General features: G+C 45.1%; 1 protein-coding gene across 1 annotated transcript; it reads right to left on the reverse strand.

Moving 5' to 3' along the window:
• Positions 1–3,253: 3,253 nt before the first annotated feature.
• Positions 3,254–16,314, reverse strand: galnt17 (polypeptide N-acetylgalactosaminyltransferase 17). The gene is made up of 11 exons (XM_034548650.1): positions 16,050–16,314; positions 14,486–14,669; positions 11,650–11,816; positions 7,373–7,547; positions 6,592–6,789; positions 6,036–6,153; positions 5,263–5,448; positions 4,957–5,094; positions 4,438–4,533; positions 3,808–3,969; positions 3,254–3,388 (listed from the first exon to the last, which is right to left on the reverse strand). The coding sequence occupies exons 1-11, from the start codon at positions 16,297–16,299 to the stop codon at positions 3,254–3,256; spliced, it is 1,809 nt and encodes a 602-aa protein (XP_034404541.1). The 5' UTR covers positions 16,300–16,314.
• Positions 16,315–17,243: the final 929 nt, after the last annotated feature.

Below are 17,243 nucleotides of genomic sequence, written 5' to 3' on the forward strand. Positions count from 1 at the left end.
GAAATCAAGCCCCTCCCCCTGCAGCAAGGTTGCATGTTTAAAGAGTTTAATTTGGGATGTGTCTCTTGGATCCCACGTGTTTCTGTTTTTCAACTATGTGCATAACTAATAACATAGCATATGTATTCGACAAGCACACACACATACTTTGCATGTACAATATTTAAGCATGTAGACTAGAGAAAGACTATTAGTTGTACTATTTATTAGAGGCATACTAATTATGAAAGTGTAAATACGGAAGTCTGTACAAAAGTCATATGATTAAGCATTGATGCAATAAAACTTGTGTTTTTTTTTAAATTGGGCTTTATGTTACATTTTACACTTGTGTTTATCGTCAGCTCATCAGTCACAGAGATCAGACCATCACGCATTTTGGATAACTTTAAAGCCGTCCAATAGCATGCATGAAAACATTCCTTCAAAGGTTTAATACTAAATTAAAGGACCTTTCAAATTGCTCAACGTCACTGCATAACTGACTCCTTAAAGGACCCCCATCGTCACGTAAACGACCGGGAGACACAGTTACTCATTCCATGTAGATGTCAGCTTTTATTCTCACAATTTGAGGGCCTGTGTTTTTTAAAATGAAACGATTGGTCCCTTGGTTGTTTTCCTGGATTGACTTTTCACCTCAATGTATGAAGGGATGAGGCCGTCATTGACACAAATGGTGACCGTGTCAGAAATGTACAAACTGCCGTACGTTGACAATCGAGGACGTTGTTAAAGATGTCGTTTGACTGCTCTGCATTATAATTCATACCACTAGTTGTAGATTATCCATTGTGACCACACTGACACCACTGGAGGGCAGCACTTGGCAATGAGCCGGTGAAGCTGGGTCACATATGTGTGAATTCATCAACGCCTCCACATACAGAATATTTCCATTTTGTAACCCAGAGTTTTCTCCTGTTAAAATAACTAGACTTATTTTCCAAAATCTCACCATATTCAAAATGTGTATCCTAATATGTCTGCTGGCAGCCGCATAGAAAACTGTCACATTTATCTTCCAGCTGAAGTTGTGCCGTTACGATAGAGTTTCTGTTCAATATTGGTGATAATCATAATAATAATATTGTGTATGTTGCCATTTCGACACAGATAATTGCAACGCTTCATCCAGAGTGACTTACGAGCAGAGAGCAAGGCAGAGGGGGCCAAAAAACAAGCAAAACATGATGTCATTGATGTGACTCTGTCCATATGATAGAAGCAGATTCTATTATCTGCTCACGGGGAGATACATACACTTATAGGACAAGCCTGTAAATATGGAAACTATAACCCATTGTGATTTTTAAACCATCTCTCTCAGAAATGACATGTAATGTGACCAAATTAAGGTTTCACCTCCAAAAAAAGGCTGCAAACATTCAACTGTTTGCAGGATTTCTGTCAACATGTAGTAATCCCATTTGGAGCCGGGAGGAGACGAGCAGGCCCGTCGTTGAAAGAGCCCGATGAGCATCCAGTTTTGTGTTAGCATGCAGGCTCTGTCCTCCAGAGCCACACCACCCTCCTCCTGTTTCAGTGGCCTCTTCGGCTTTTAGCTCCAGAGCAGCTGAGTGAGAGCTGAACAGCAGGGCATCCTGGGGGTCTGGTACAAGGACAGAGGTGAAGCCAATACGCCCGATTGGCTGCCTCGGATGATGTAAAATGTTGGTTTTGACTGAAACCACGCAAATGAATGGAGCAGTTAACATAGAAAACTGGCTCAGCATGCTTGCTTTTCTTAGTATATTCTTCGACACACTGTAGTATTACATTTGTATGAATTATTTCGACATGCATATATATATATGGCTTTTAAATTACTTCTTTAGATGTAACTAGGGATTTTGTCATGACCCTTTTTTACATACTATATTATGTCTTTATATTGTATTTATTCAATTACTATTGTCACGAATTCCCCGTCTTATTACCGGTAGTTGTTTTCGTTCTGTTTTCTGGTTTAATTAACTCATGTCATTTCAGATCCTGCTTCACACCTGATCATCCTTCATTCCCTTCACCTGGTCCTCATGCCCATCTCACCTGCCTGTTCTGACCCTTTTTAAAGTTTGGGTTTTAATTACTTTTTTTTCATACTATACTATGACTTATGACATGCGACATGTGGTTCGATGGCTTTTTTCCACATATTATACTAAAGCTCTTTTTAGGACTTTTTAGATACTATACTTTGGCTTTTTATTTCTTTTGTGACTATGCTATGGCTTTTTCATGACTTTTTGACATACTGTAGTTTTTATGCTGATGATGACACAATGACTTTTTAATAACATTTAATTAAAAGAAGGTTCCAAAATAAATTGCATAAAACATAATCAATACTGAACTAAACTAAACTCAAAAACAGCAACTCTATCCTCAGAAATGGTTACCATGCACAAAAAAACAGGAAATCAGTTGTTTATTGGAGAACAATCTTGAGAGCAAAAATCCAACTGATAACATGGAATTAATTGAATTCATGACATCATATACATCTCAATACAATATTAATATGGGCTTCAAAGGCCTTCAGCATTTCCACTTGTGCACTTTTCTGTTCCTGATTCCATCTTCCTCCTGTAGTCTGCAGTTCTCCTTCTGAGCAGAAAAGGGCTTCAGGCCTACAAGGTTTGGCCATCGTTGTCCCCATACAAAACTTACAATCATGCTACAAGATGCACTGCGTTTGGTGCTATCGAATGCTTTGAGTAAAAATGGCAATAAAAATAAAGACAAATCCATCCACGACGTATAGGAAAGCATGATTTTTAGCCCAGTAGTCCTCGACAATGATTTTTGAGATGATTTACAGCAACTGCAAACAAACGCTGTGTTGCACCAAGTAATAATTATTGTAGCTAGAAACCATATCCCCCCCTTCCTCCCCTCCCCCACATAATACTGAACACATTTTTGGCTGACCACATATCTTCATCCTTAAACTTAAAAACATTGTGAAGAAGTGGCGGAGGAATAATGGCAACGTCACATCGAAAGTCTGTCAAATTCGGATGGAGAAACAGTCCTCGTGCTGAATTGGCCTCGTTTGAGTGTTTCCACAAACCTCTTATCACTGAGACGTTGACCTCTCGCATCTCTTTCAAGCCACCTCTGTCTTCTCGTCAGAAGATGAGGAGCCCGTTCAGCCGTCGGTTGTCCTTCGGCCCAGCCGATGGTCAAGGGGCCGGCTCTTCAAAAAGTCCTCTGGTGTCATTTGGTCCCGGTGAAAATGGCGAGTCGACTACTGCTTCATGGTGTTCTTGATGGTCCACCTCTGCCCGGAGCAGGGGTACAGGACCAGCAGGTGGCCGAAGTAGACGTTAGCCGGTACCACCTCCAGACAGCGGCCCGTGGCTCGATTTATGAGCGCTTCGTTCTGCGGCGCAGGGGGGGGGGAGACTTTCTTGTGTTATCAGGGTTCACAGAGGGCCCGGGTACCACACGGTACCCAGAGGTGCACAGATGATGTCATTTCATCTTCTCAGGTTAGTTATTCATTGTATTCTTAATTGTGATAAATGAAAAGGAACTTTTGTTATGACTTTTTATATAAAACTATACAACTCTACAATTGATTTTTTATGACACAAAACATTTTCATCAATCAATGTTTCTTTGTGTAGAGCCTTTAAAAAAATCCATTACAATAAAAAAGTTTGTCTCCTGCATGCAACACGCGGTCTAGCACGTTATACCAGCACCACGAGGTAACGGTTTCAACTTATCTGGTTTTCTTATTCAGCACACATAATAATTTCACTGAGGAAAAAAAGTGTTTTTCTTTCGTCCTCTCACCTGAGAGAAATGCCATGTCTTCTCCTTCACGTTGGTCACCTTGTCACAATTGAGGAGCTGAGGAAAGCTGCCGATCTGATCGTCCACCACACAGCGAGTGTCGTCCCCGGTGCTGCCCAGAGGGCCCAGGAACAACTGGCCCTCTTTGGTGTAACGTCCTAGCTGAGGCAAAAACACAGAGACGGCACTCACACAACAGCCACGGACATGTCTACTGCTAAGTTCCCCACCCAAATGTCTGAGAGGGACACAGTGACCACTGTGTGCGATTGATTACTTAGAAATACAACACAGGTGTGTCTAATGAGGGTGATGTTGTGCTGCCCTCACTACCAGAACTGAAGTCTGACTCTGCTCTCTTCCGGTGCCGAGACCTATGCTCCCTGTAGCCCATGCTTACCACCGTAAGCTAAAAAAAGAGATGCCGAAGGGCTGAGGAACTGACAATGGCTGACTCTGTGCTTTAGCGCAACAAGTGCAACACAGAAACATTCTCAGGACTCTCTCCGAGGAGGCTGTGAATCATGTCACTGAGGAAAGACGCTGTTAAGAGTAGACAACGGGGTTTCAGAGAAGAGGCGAAGGAAGTGTTGGGAGGTTTGGCTGAGCCTCTGGTCTCCCCTGTTGTACCTGAGGACCCCAACCATGGCAAGGGTGCAGGGTGGCCGTGTGGTTCTCCTTCATGCCCTGATCCATACACAGGTGGCTCGCTTTGGAGTTACGGATCTGAAATAAAAAAAACGTCCTTGAAAGTCACACCCGATTTCACATGGCGCAATTCTTTGTGGACATTTGTAATATTCCACAACAGTATTTAGATATACTTAAGATGTTTTTAATAAATCATGGCCACTATCAGCCAGTCAGCATTCTTGTGTATGTCTTACTATATGTGAGATAAAAGGATACGGATCTAAATGTAAGTTTAAAAAAAATCTCTATATATATTATAATGTTTTACGATAACACAGGACTGTGTGTAGAGATGTTGTAGATGTCTTTTTGCTTTGGGATTGAGATCATTTCTTCTATAAACCCCCCAGGATGAAGTCCTCTCGCCGGTCTCTCACTCATCTCATCAAACGTTGGATGTAAGAGCTTCTCCTCGCGGCCTCTTTCTCCTCCGTGTCTGTTTGAGGGCTGACTCACCTCGCCGTAGAACAGCGTGTTGTTGTACCTCCTCATCTCCGGGTAAACGTTGTCGAGATACCACTCAAAGCTCTTACACTGCAGACTCTTCCTCAGCGCCACCCTCTGAGAGATGTCTCCGTAATCAATACCGTGGTCCTGCCAAAGCCAAAGGAGTCATTATGGGGAGTGTTTGCTATTTTGTTTCATATAAATAGTTAAATAATATAATTATAAAATAAGAGCTTTCATATTTTAAACCATTTTGCTATGGTTTTGTATTGATTACGAGCACAATAAAGAGTCAACTAATCGTCCCTCCCTGACCTCCATGGGGATGTTCCAGGCCAGGTAGACGTTGGGCTTGTATTCGTCCATCCAGACCTCGGCCACGCGCAGAGCATTGCGCCGCGTGTGGAAGGCGATGTTGCTGTGGTAGGGTTTCTTCATCCGGGCGATGTGAGCCACCCTGGAACAAGGCAGCACCTCCATGCTGCCCCCGCACAGCCACACCTGCAGGTAGGGGGTGTTAAACATTTGGAATAATTTGTCTGATCAGCGGAATAATTGAAGTGTTTATTCTCCTTTTAGCTTTAATTTGGTCTCACACAACTCTTTTTGCTGGAAACACAAGCCTTTGTTAGGTGATGAGCGGTGAGACTGAACCATAAAATGTGCCATCAAAATTAAAAAGAGCGCTATGTGCTGTTGAGGGGCAAAGCTGGGTATTAATTATAGGATTCATATTACAGAGAATATTGATTTAATGTCACATCAAGGAAGGTATGATGAAATCGGTTTGAAAGAAACACCAATCCAATAGTTCAATATTCATTCCTTTTCCTTTTAGTCAAACAAAGCAGCAGCCAAATAACCCTGCAGGACAACAAGAAACTCTCCGATCAGCGACAAACTCCCCAACCTTCCCCCTCCAAGTGACCCATTTTTCAGTATTGCCCTGCTGTGAGCGGCACACAGAGGGCTGGTCCTCCAGGGCTCCTAGCGGGGCCTCATTTATCAGCAGTGCCACTGCTCCACTTAAACCTACAGGGGGGAGGCGGGAGCAATGAGGAAAAGGGGAAACTGGGTGGCACACTAACCCGGATGCCCAGCTCGATGTTCTCCCCTCCATAGACGTCCATGCCCGAGTCGAGCAGGCCGAGCTCGCTAAAGTAGTCGCGGTTGGCCACGAAAGAGCAGCCAATCATGGCGGGAGTCCTGTGACAAGGAAAGAACAACAATCTGAAACTTAAGGTGTGTGCAGCATTGAGAATGCAGATTGGCACCTCTGTCTGTTATTTGTGGTTGTGTAGGATTCTATACATATGTTGAGCATGTGAAGCTGCACGTTTTTGTTCATGTTTCTAGTTTTTTATCTGGTAATTTAGCAGTGTTTATTTTGACTTTTAAGACAATTATGAAAATTTGATTTAACACCAATATCCGGTTGAAAAACTGATTATAAAAATTCCATTTGCAAATTGCTAATTGCTTTGAGGGAGTCTGGTACCCAATCAGCAGCCTATCGGTCTTTTTCCCCTCGTTTTTCCCCCCCTCACTCATCCCAAGAGAATGAACTTTTGACAATGTGCCCATTGTTGCAATCATATTCATATTCATCCAAGTGTGTGTTGTGTATGAATGAAGTCGGCTTGCCTGATGGGAGCGGATATGTCCCCGTCATCCCACCACTGTTTGGGCGGGTTGATGTACATGCACCACAGCTCCCAGTTGTAGCCGTGGCCCGAGTTCTCGTAGCGCTCCACCTCGAACGTGTCGTGCTTGATGTTGTCGATGGAAGGAAGAATAATCCTCTTGTGGTCCTCTTTTATTCGGGCCAGGACCGGCTCGGCCCTGGTGAGAGTAGAAAAAACATACACATGTACACACAAACTGGAAGGGACACGCGGCGCAGAGCTCCTCTACAGATCTCCACTCTCTCACCTACTTCAGTCGGTTGTGAGCTTCTCAAGCTGGACCAACTTTATTACTAATTCTGTTTGATTCCGCTCAGCGCAGCTCTGGGGGGCATGTGCACATCCCAGAGTGAACTGGGATTTGTACGGACTCTGAAGCGCGCACCGAGCTGGAAAACGAGCAGGGGGGACGGAACAAAAAGGTTCTCGCATCTGTGCCGGATCAGTTTCATCTTTTATGGCTTTTTTAGTTTTGGGGGTGTTTTTTGCATGTTGTTTGATGAGCTATGTGTACGAGGGATTCTGAAGGCTCTACTCGTCCCCTCCTCTCCTTATCGTCAAACTTCTCAGGTGTGAAATTGCTTTCTGTGTGTTCGTTTTTACGCCGCTTCCGCTTCCCCCTCTGTCCTCTGCGTCGATGATTCTGTAAAGCACTTACAAAGTGATACACTCAGTACACCGTGTTCTGCAACACGATGGGGCGTACTCATCCAAGAGAGGAGGGGATTTACAGTACTCACCAGGACGGGGTGAACTCCACATGGGCGTCGAAAAATCCCGTCACTTCGGCGGTGGCCACCTTCCAGCCCTCGATCCGGGCTCGGATCAGTCCCTCCCTCTTCTGGTTCCTGACGATCTTCACAAGGCCGGGGTAGCGCTTGTTCACGTACTCCTCCAGCGGCCCTTTTAGCTGCTCTGCAGTCCGCCAAGCAAAGGTCCCGCACAGAGCAAAAACAACAGGTGGCGGTCAGTGCGGCTGAGATCACGGCGTCGACCCCTGTCTTCAAACCACGTTGTGAAACCCCGGTAATTCCTGTTTTGCAGAACAGTGCGGTCGGTCATCGTGACCTTTGACCCTTTGACACCTCTTCAAGAAAGAGGGGAAAGTAGTAAAAAGCTCTCTGTAGAACTCCCCCCTCAGCCAATCTGAACTTATACCACATGTACTGTGGATCACTCATTACTTACTTACTCAAGTACACACACACACACACACACACACACACACACACACACACACACACAGTGACGATAAGTCATTCAGAACAACAAACTGTCCTTGCTGCAGCAGCGTGTTGATGTGGTTTAATTGATTACATTCAAGTGATGGAAATGTACTTCTTTCCTACATCAGGAGAGAGACCTCAAGAGATTTGATCCAAAGAGACCTGGAGCCCACCGATTTAATGCAACAAATGTTATCAGAAGACGGGCGTTCGATGTCTAAAAGCGGATCTAAAGATGCTAATACGCATTCCTGGAAATGTCGGTGAAAACTGTGTACCGCTCAGATCACGAACCTGTTTCTAGTACACATGAAACTAAAGAATAAATACGCTGTACAACTGTGAGGACATCTCTCTCTTCACCTGAATTAGTTTTTGTGTCGCGTCAATACTTTTCTTCATTCTTTACATACAACCTAGCATATTGAAAATAATTACTCCTAACTTTATATTATACAAGATCGTCATCCCTTCCCCAGCTACATCATCTTTAATCTCTGTCATTACATACTAATCATCCGACTGGGTAGTGTTGGATGGGAAATTTACTGGGATTAAACTAGTAGTTCAACTACATTCATATTTTTCATTGTGTTATTATTATTTACATTTTTGTGTAGCTAACTACTGAAATTATAAACAATGTTCTTCTCTACTGTAATAACATCTGACGTCAGAAAAAATGTAAGTATTTAGTTAAGTACCTTGAATACCTTAAATGATGAAGACTTTGGGTATGAAGTTATAAAATGATCAGTGAATTCATTCATTCCTTGTCTTTCAGATGGATTCGCTACATGAAATAAAAAGACATTTGAATGCTTCGCTTCATAAACTGTAATTAACCAATGAAGTGTGGCATAATTAACATTTCATTGTGCCAACAATGTTGCCATGAGGGCAGACATGATGAGTTTGTAGAATCTTGAAGCTAAAAATATATTTGAGCTATTGCGCTGGTATAGCTTGTGGTAGCTTCACATCAAGTGTCAGGATCTGTAGTGTTGTGTCGTGTTTCCTGTTTTATTTTGAAGTCCTTGTCTGTCGTGTCCTCTGTTTCTCTTCACTTCCTGTCCCTGTGATTGTCTGCCCTGTCCCTGACTGTTTCCTCCTGTGTCCAATCACCTGCACCAGCCCTCTGTATTTAAGTCCTGTTCGTGTCTTTTCCCTTTGTCAGTTCGTCCTGTTATGATCACCATAGATCACAGGGGTGAGGTAGTACTTTGGATTTTTGCCGCAAGCAATGAAGTTGCCTTTTGTTCCCTATTTGTCGGCGTTTGGGTTCTATTCTTGCCGTTCTCCCGTGACATCAAGTGTATTAGGAGGATGGTCGTATCATCTCTCGTCCACGTCAGACTGATATCAGATGTCTTCCTCTTTATGAGACACAGACATCAAAGACAGCTCCACCTTTGCGCTCTCAATGTACTCATCATCATTGCCATGATGGTTGCCATTGCAACACTTCTTCCTCTGCATCACAAGCACACACACACACACAAAGAAAACCACATTTCTCATGCTGTTTTCCATCTCTTTCTCTCTGCCTCTTTTGATTTCTTTCTCACTGACATTCTGGATCACAAACTGATTTCCCATGCTGTGTCTTCTCTCTCTCTCAAACAGGCACACACACACACACACACACACACACACACACACACACATCACATGGTTCATGCATACACACTTGTGTGCCATTTCCGAGAGGAGTCGAGTGCTTATTTGAAAGAATGGCGTTTTATATCGTTCTTATGGGAGAGAAAGAACGCTCATGCACCTCCATTGTCCCAACATCACTACTGCTTCTATTATCATTATTATTCTGTTACATTCGCTGCTGCTGTTAGTAGTAGTCATTATTTTAGTATTATTATTCTGCTATTGTTCGTAGTGCTACTGCTATTACTTCTGTCATAAGTATAATTGTTATCATATTGACTGTTGTAATTCTATTGGGAGAGGGATCCCTCTTCAGCTGCTCTCCCTGACATGTTTCCAAGGACAGAGGATGCTGTACATGCTGTAGAGCTCTCTGAGGCAGATTTGAGATTGTGCGCGATACTGAATAAATTGAATTTAACTGAACTTAAATATTAAAATGGAAAATGACTTTAATTTTGAACCGGGAAGCTGGTGTCTTAACTGTGATGGATGTTTAAAGCGGACAGTTTGAGTAACTGTTTGCTATCTTTACTGCTTGAAAACCATTTGCCAAAAAACTACAGAGCCCAGCTCCTCTGTGAAATGAAATAGGCCTCCTATCTGCACCCTACTGAACAGGCCAATTTGATTGGTTGAACAGGAGGCCGAAGTGAAAAAAGATGTCAGAGGGTTTTTATCTCACAGATTGTGGGGTCGGTCTGTGTGTCTCTGTGCAGGTGCAGAAAGGCCAGCTACCCGAGAGACCTCCCCCAGATCTCCCTCATCTTCATCTTCGTCAACGAGGCTCTGTCGGCGATCCTGCGCTCGGTCCACTCGGCTGTCAATCACACGCCGGCTCACCTGCTCAAAGGGACCAGTATCTTCTTGTCGCCATGAACCGTAATTAATTAACCAACGAAGAAATGAGGCACATTTCACACTTTCTGTCTTTTAATTGGTTAATTACTGCTCACAAACTCTAGACCCCAAATCAATAAGGTAAAAATATTTCATATCAACTCGAGCAAAGAATCTGGAGAGAAATATATATACTGACAGACCAGATGTAGCCATAAAAAAAGGCTGAATTATTCCCCCTGTTATTTTTGGGATGATTATCTCATCGCCTCTTGTTTATGTCTGACAAAGATCCCCACTGTGATCTGGAATGCACATTTTTAATCTATATCTTGAGAATAAGTGTCTCGTCCCCCCCAAATGCCACTGTGTTTCTTTTATGTGATTGTAGCATCACTCACATGATTTCTGAGAGCAAAAGCTTTTGTGTTTATGGAAACAATGGTGGATGAACTGGTTCAGTCTGTGTGCCGCTTTCAGCCCTTTCACCCTCAGATTAGGGAGGAAGGCATAAGAGTCAAACATCTTCAAATTCTGAAACGAGCAGCTTTAAGACGTGCGTGCGTCAAACAATAGAGGGTTTTAAAGGCAAATACTGATAGTTATTTAAGAGACCAATAGCTGGCTCATTTGTGTATTTTAGAAGTTTGTGCAATCATTTTGTTTTAAAAATCCAATTTCAGAAGAAATGAATAGAAGCCCAACATATAGCCCTCTTCAGACTATCACTGAAGGTTGTTGGCTGAATCTTTGAACACGTTTCACAAGGAGACGCTGGGATTAAACTGCTTGTGAAAGCGAAACGTGGGATACAGAATACCTGATTGGTCTGGTTTGGCAACTTAAAACAAATGTGTGTCTGAAATGCTTCCATATCATTCCATATGCTTGTTGTGACCTACATCCTCTCGTATCCTTTAAAAGAATCTCCATAATGTAATCATTTATGGGTGATTTGTGATGATTTTTTATTTTTGTACTATTTGATGACACAAAATTAAAAACTCATCATAACAAGGATACAGAATGATTTCCTGACTATTGTGCTGTGTCTCAATTAGGACATTTCTATTAGTGCACTTCCATTAGTACGCTGTGTACACAGCGTACTAAGTGACAAGTGTACACAGTGTACAAACACAACTATCTGACCGTCAGAATGTCCAGCCGCTTGTTTGCTCACTTGACACATGAATGTACTTCTACTCGCTTGCATAGTGTCGAGTACGGATGAACACCAAAGGAGTACAACAGATTGCACTGAGAACAGATTTGAGTTTTCTACTGACCGTCATCGCTGTTGTCGTCCACCAGGATGATTTCTTTGAGCAGGTGAGCCGGTGTGTGATTGACAGCCGAGTGGACCGAGCGCAGGATCGCCGACAGAGCCTCGTTGACGAAGATGAAGATGAGGGAGATCTGGGGGAGGTCTCTCGGGTAGCTGGCCTTTCTGCACCTGCACAGAGACACGCAGACCGACCCCACAATCTGTGAGATAAAAACCCTCTGACATCTTTTTTCACTTCGGCCTCCTGTTCAACCAATCAAATTGGCCTGTTCAGTAGGGTGCAGATAGGAGGCCTATTTCATTTATTTTCTTGACTTACGTTTTGTTTAAACAGCTCTAATGAGGAAGAAAGAGGCAGGGTGGGGCTTTGGCTCCGATAGCAGGAAACGACTCTTCCTTTCCTTTATCTGTCTTAATTCCTTTTATCAATAATCTTATTTCCCACATGAAATGAAATGTTGATTTAAACAATTCTATAATAAATACGACATTTTCATGAAAATGCACGCAGTCGTCTGATGGCAGTGTTCCAGTCTGTTTTGGTCTCCAAATAGAAGTGCTGTTTCCAGTCACACTGACCCCATGCACGACAGGGCAGGATGATTGACAGGCTGATTGACCACAGGCTTTTGGATGAAAACAATGGCTGCATGACATCAGTCTTTTTCACAGTCTCACGGCGACAGACTCTGACCGGTAGCGCATTTCTCTGCTAAATCAGATCCGGTCACTGCAGAGAGACGGCTCCACTATCATCTCACTGGAGACCACGAATGTGTCTTAAACCCTGCCTCTCTTCCTCTTCCAGGTCCTGAGGGCGGTGAGGAGCATAACCGCTTGGCAGAGCTTTAGATTCTGTGCACTCCTCGTCCTGACCTTTCTGAAACTCCTTCAACTGACCCTGACCTCATTCTCTATGTTGATGGTTCCGCGTCACGTGACCCTACTACTGGGACTAATGGTGTTGGTTTGGCTGTTGTCTCAGACCGCCGGTGTCCGGCCCTCTACCTCACCTCCACACTCACTGAGGCATGTAAATATGCTAGCAGTAGGACTGTGATGCATTTGCACGATTTTGGAGCCTTGTGGGCACACAGAAACTTCTTAAAATCAGATGGCAAACCTATTTTACTTCATTGCGTAACTAGGAAGCTATTTGTAAGGCCATTGCTGTTTGCAGCACACGCACATGCCACTGACACTGTTTCACAAGGAGGAAATGCCAGCGCAGATGCAGCCGCAGAAGCAGCAGCTCGGCTGCCCCCGCCTTACTCGTCACACCAGGAGTCACTCTCGCACACCATGCTTTCTGAAAAGTGAACCAGCAAAGTGTTGCGAGGACACAGGCCTTCCTTCCTTGGACCAAAGCGCTGCCGGTTGTCTTGCTGTACACGGGGATGAGGAAAATAACACACGCTGAGCAAGAGCCAAGCGCCACTCCTGTTGCTGCGTTGACAAACAAACACAAACACAGTTACATGGAACACCTGAGTACACATGAGGGTAATAAGAGGAAAAGAGCAGTGTGTCCAGTAACAGCAGAGTGTGGCTGCCGATGGCATACGCCAGTACCGACCGTAAGCTGTGCATCAGCCGACTGTTATTACTAACTGTTCCTGTTGGGACAAGCAGGGTTGCATCATTAATATATAATCATCACTACCATTTTCATCTGTCATTGTTCCCTTCCATTTGCCTCTCCTTCTCTCTCTCTCTCCCTCTCTCTCTCTCTCTCTCTCGTTTCATCACCACCTCTGGCTCTGCAGTGTGAAGGGACCTTCAGTCAAACACCGCCGGCTCCTCAGACTCCAGCTTATACGTGCCGTTGCTAAGCCTGAAGATATCACACCCCAACACGCCTCGCATGCCACTTTGATCCTGGGAAACATGAAAGACCCCCCGAGTGACAAATGGGAGCGCTGGATTCGGATCCCTCCACTCTTACCAGCCCACCCCTTAAAGCACACGCACGCAGGGCTGGTGGCAGCGATTGGCCGAGGACGTTCTCATCATCGCAGACTTTCGAATAGAGAGGGGAGTTACCTTCACCAGCAATGTGGGCCAGCGACCAGACTCCTTAAAGGAGCGTTTACGGAGGAGAAACCTGCACCGTGCATGCAGATTTAATACACTGCACAGAGCTGGAGACATCCACCACTGATATGCAAGCACAAATGGAAACGCACCTATTACACCTGCTGATCCAAGGATGGCTTCTGTGCTCTGTGTGTGTGTGTGTGTGTGTGTGTGCCAGGAGACAATTTAAGAGGAGCGTTTTCTATTGCCTCCCAAGCGCTCTCAACATGGCTGCTCGCAGCTAACGGTGCTAACAGCGCTAACAGCGCTAACAGTGTGCTGACTACTGCGAAAAGCGCTGACAGGCAGCAGCGCTGTGCTTCTGCGGAAATTGCCTTCAATCAACACGGCGTTATCAGCAGCCACCGTCGTTTAAGACTTCTTTAGGCGATGAGCAATTTGTTTTTTTAATGCTTTTTTCACGCCGAAGGACTTGGTTTCCGAGAATCTATGAGCACACCTCTGGTAAACACGGGAGGGAGAGCGGTGCTTTTGTGCGATTGTTTGCGGAGAAAGTCTGTTTGACAGATCTGTCGATTAAATCAACTTGAAATCAGCTATGCCTCATTTGGAAACAGTCTTTAAATAAACAGCGTCTGGGTTCTGTCTGGTTTAATGCACAGAACGCACAGTTACCACTGGAGCTCCTTTATGCCCAACAAAACCAAAACAGTAGATCCAATGAAAACATGTTGCTGATGATATTTCACATTTGTAATTTTCCATCCCAAAAAAGTGAATCCACTCGCTCATGCACTCACTTGCCGGGCCGGTGGTCCGGTATGGTCCGATCCAGTGAGATCCTGTCGCTGAGGTAGGCGTTGTAGCCGTACTTCTCCCTCAGGTATTTTGCGTCGCTCTCCTCGGCCGGCAACAGCGTGGCGGGAATGCCGCCTTTACCCCGACCCCCGAAGCCCTCGATCAGGCCCAGAGATTTGGACAGACCTGGAGCGAGGCAAACGGGAGAAGATTACACGTCAGGGTGCTTTGGTCTGGCTGAGTCACTCTCCTCTCTGTAACGCACTTTCTGTGGCTCGCGGCTGGAAGCCTGCCTCTGAACCACAGCTCCAGCCCCACATGGACAGACAGTACGCAGTCTGTTCAGTTGATCAACATGATTGTGATAGAATACCTTCAACACACAGGCAGGGATACATCTGAACACTACAGGGATGTGAGGAATAGGCTCTATCCAAAGCCTCTTCTACTCTTACTGGGGTCGGTACACTCAAGTGAGGAAACTCTTCAACAATCAAAGTCAAAAACACTTTTCTGTTGCTAATGAAGCTTCAAGGCGTTCGCCATTTCAAATTAGGGATAAAGCACAATTCTTCTTGGTGTGATGGGACCATTGTTCAATGCGATGAGTCGAGTTGATGAGCCTCTGTGTGGGCAAACATCCTGCTGAAGGCACTGAATTCTCTCAAAAGCTCTTTCTCTGCTGTCAACCCTGACCCCTGACCTCGCTGGTGAAGGAGCGAAATTGTCCTACAGTGGGCATGTGCAATACTTAATGATTAAGGGAGGAACATGTTCATAGTCATCTGCCTTGAGCTTTTTAATATGGTCAAGCTAGTTCATTGAAAGGAAAAAAAGGAAATATTCTGCCGTTTGTTTGGTTTCACACCTGAATTAACTGAATTTCCAAAAGCTCTCTGCATTTGTTTTTTTTTTCATTTTTAAATCCATCCCTTGTTGTAATTGAAATGAGAGAAGAACATGTATTTATGATTAGAGTATTTATTATTTATAATTCATCCAGTTCAATTTGAAAACTGACGATGAATAGCGTTAAATATATTATTCAACTTTATTATTATTTAATTTCTTTATTTGATTTGACAGTCAGTTGTTGAGTACATACAGATGTTAATACAACTGCTAGGCTGAGTGAGACAATATTGTGATGTTCCGGACCTTAGCGTGAGAAAATTCTCTTTAACTGGACCTTGTTGAACATTAATTGAATACCCCTGTATATATAATATATCTTTTCAAAAATTCATCTCATAAATTCAGGATAACCCTGCATTTCTGCACCAAAAAAGCATAGCAAAAAAAAATGAATCAACATCTCGTTATCGATCTTCGAAAGTATTTTTAAAATATGGGTCAAATTTGCTGACATTTTCCTCACAGGTCAGTGAAGGGCTTTAGTGGGTTATTATAAACAGGCAGCACATGATCTCAAACATACTTTAAAATGACATAAATAATAATGTGTTGGACTGAGAGGCCCACAGGTCCTTGGGTCACATTGTCATCCCAGCCCCCCCCCCCTCCCCAGGAACCTCGGGACCACGCGTCATTCCGGCTGCTCTTTACCGTTTAACTGCCGGTACACCACATCCTCCAGCGAGCTGAGTCTCTTCAGCAGCACCTCGTGGCTGACGCTGGGCCCCTGCGTCGTCCCGTTGGCCCGGGGCCTCGTCCCCGCCACCGCCGCCGCAGCCTCCGGACCGGCGGCTTGGACGCTGCTGCGCGTGTTGCACTTGGCCCAGAAAGTCACGAACCCGGCGACCGCGATCACGTTGAGCACCAGTAAGACCCTCCATCGCCTGAGGACAAACGCCATTAGAAAGTCTGCCGGTGTCCGGGTGGTGGGAGTCAGAGAGGGGGGGACGCGAGGGGACCGGGATGGGGGACAGTTCCCCGGAGAAGCCGTATCCGTGTCACAGGTTCAGGAGTCCCTCGGTTCGCGCAGAGCTGCAGGAAGGAATGTTTGTGTGTGTGTGTGTGTGTGTGTGTGTTTGTGTGTGTGTGTGTGTGTGTGTGTGTTTGTGTGTGTGTGTGTGTGTGTGTGGGGGGGGGGTTAAAACAGGCACACCTTGTGATGGAGGGGGTTCATGCGCGGAAGATGTCAGACAAAGACACCAGCATACGGTGGTCTCGAGGAACAGATACTCCTAAATAATTCAACACTGAGGATATGATCTAGTCCGTCTCTTGTATGTATTTAGGTCCTGTGCGTAGAGATGCGACTGAGGAGGACCGCGCCGCAGGAAGAAATGGAGAAGAAAATCCTTTGCAGATGCTGCACAGCGGGGGAAAGCCTTATTCCTCCACCGTCCAGCTCCCCTCAGAGAAGCCCGTTGCTCTTCACACACGATTCAAAGTGTGCAATTAGAGGGGCACTGCGCGAGACGCAAGAGGCGCAGCGGCGGCGGCGGCAGCGGCGGCGGCGGCGGCGGCATCCTCCGGTGAAGGTGCGGACGATGCTTCGGCAAAACGCGGCAGCGAAGAAATCCGTCCCGCTTCCTCGTTCTCCTTCATCGTGTGTCCTCCTCACTCAGTCAGCACGTAGTGAAACGGGCTTTGTGTTTCTTCTTCTTCTCCTTCTTCTCCTTCTTTCTTCTTCCATGTCATTGTGCACGCGCTCTTTGCTCGTGTCCTCTCATCCTTCAGCACGGCGCTTTACGAGAAGCGCGGCGGGGACAAAACGTGGAGTGGATTCCGGTGACGTTGTTGCTTTCACGGCAGGTCAAAGTGGGGGGTTCTCCCCCCCCCCCCCCCCCCCCC

Source organism: Cyclopterus lumpus, chromosome 13 (assembly GCF_009769545.1).
Source record: "Cyclopterus lumpus isolate fCycLum1 chromosome 13, fCycLum1.pri, whole genome shotgun sequence".
Classification (NCBI taxonomy): domain Eukaryota; kingdom Metazoa; phylum Chordata; class Actinopteri; order Perciformes; family Cyclopteridae; genus Cyclopterus; species Cyclopterus lumpus.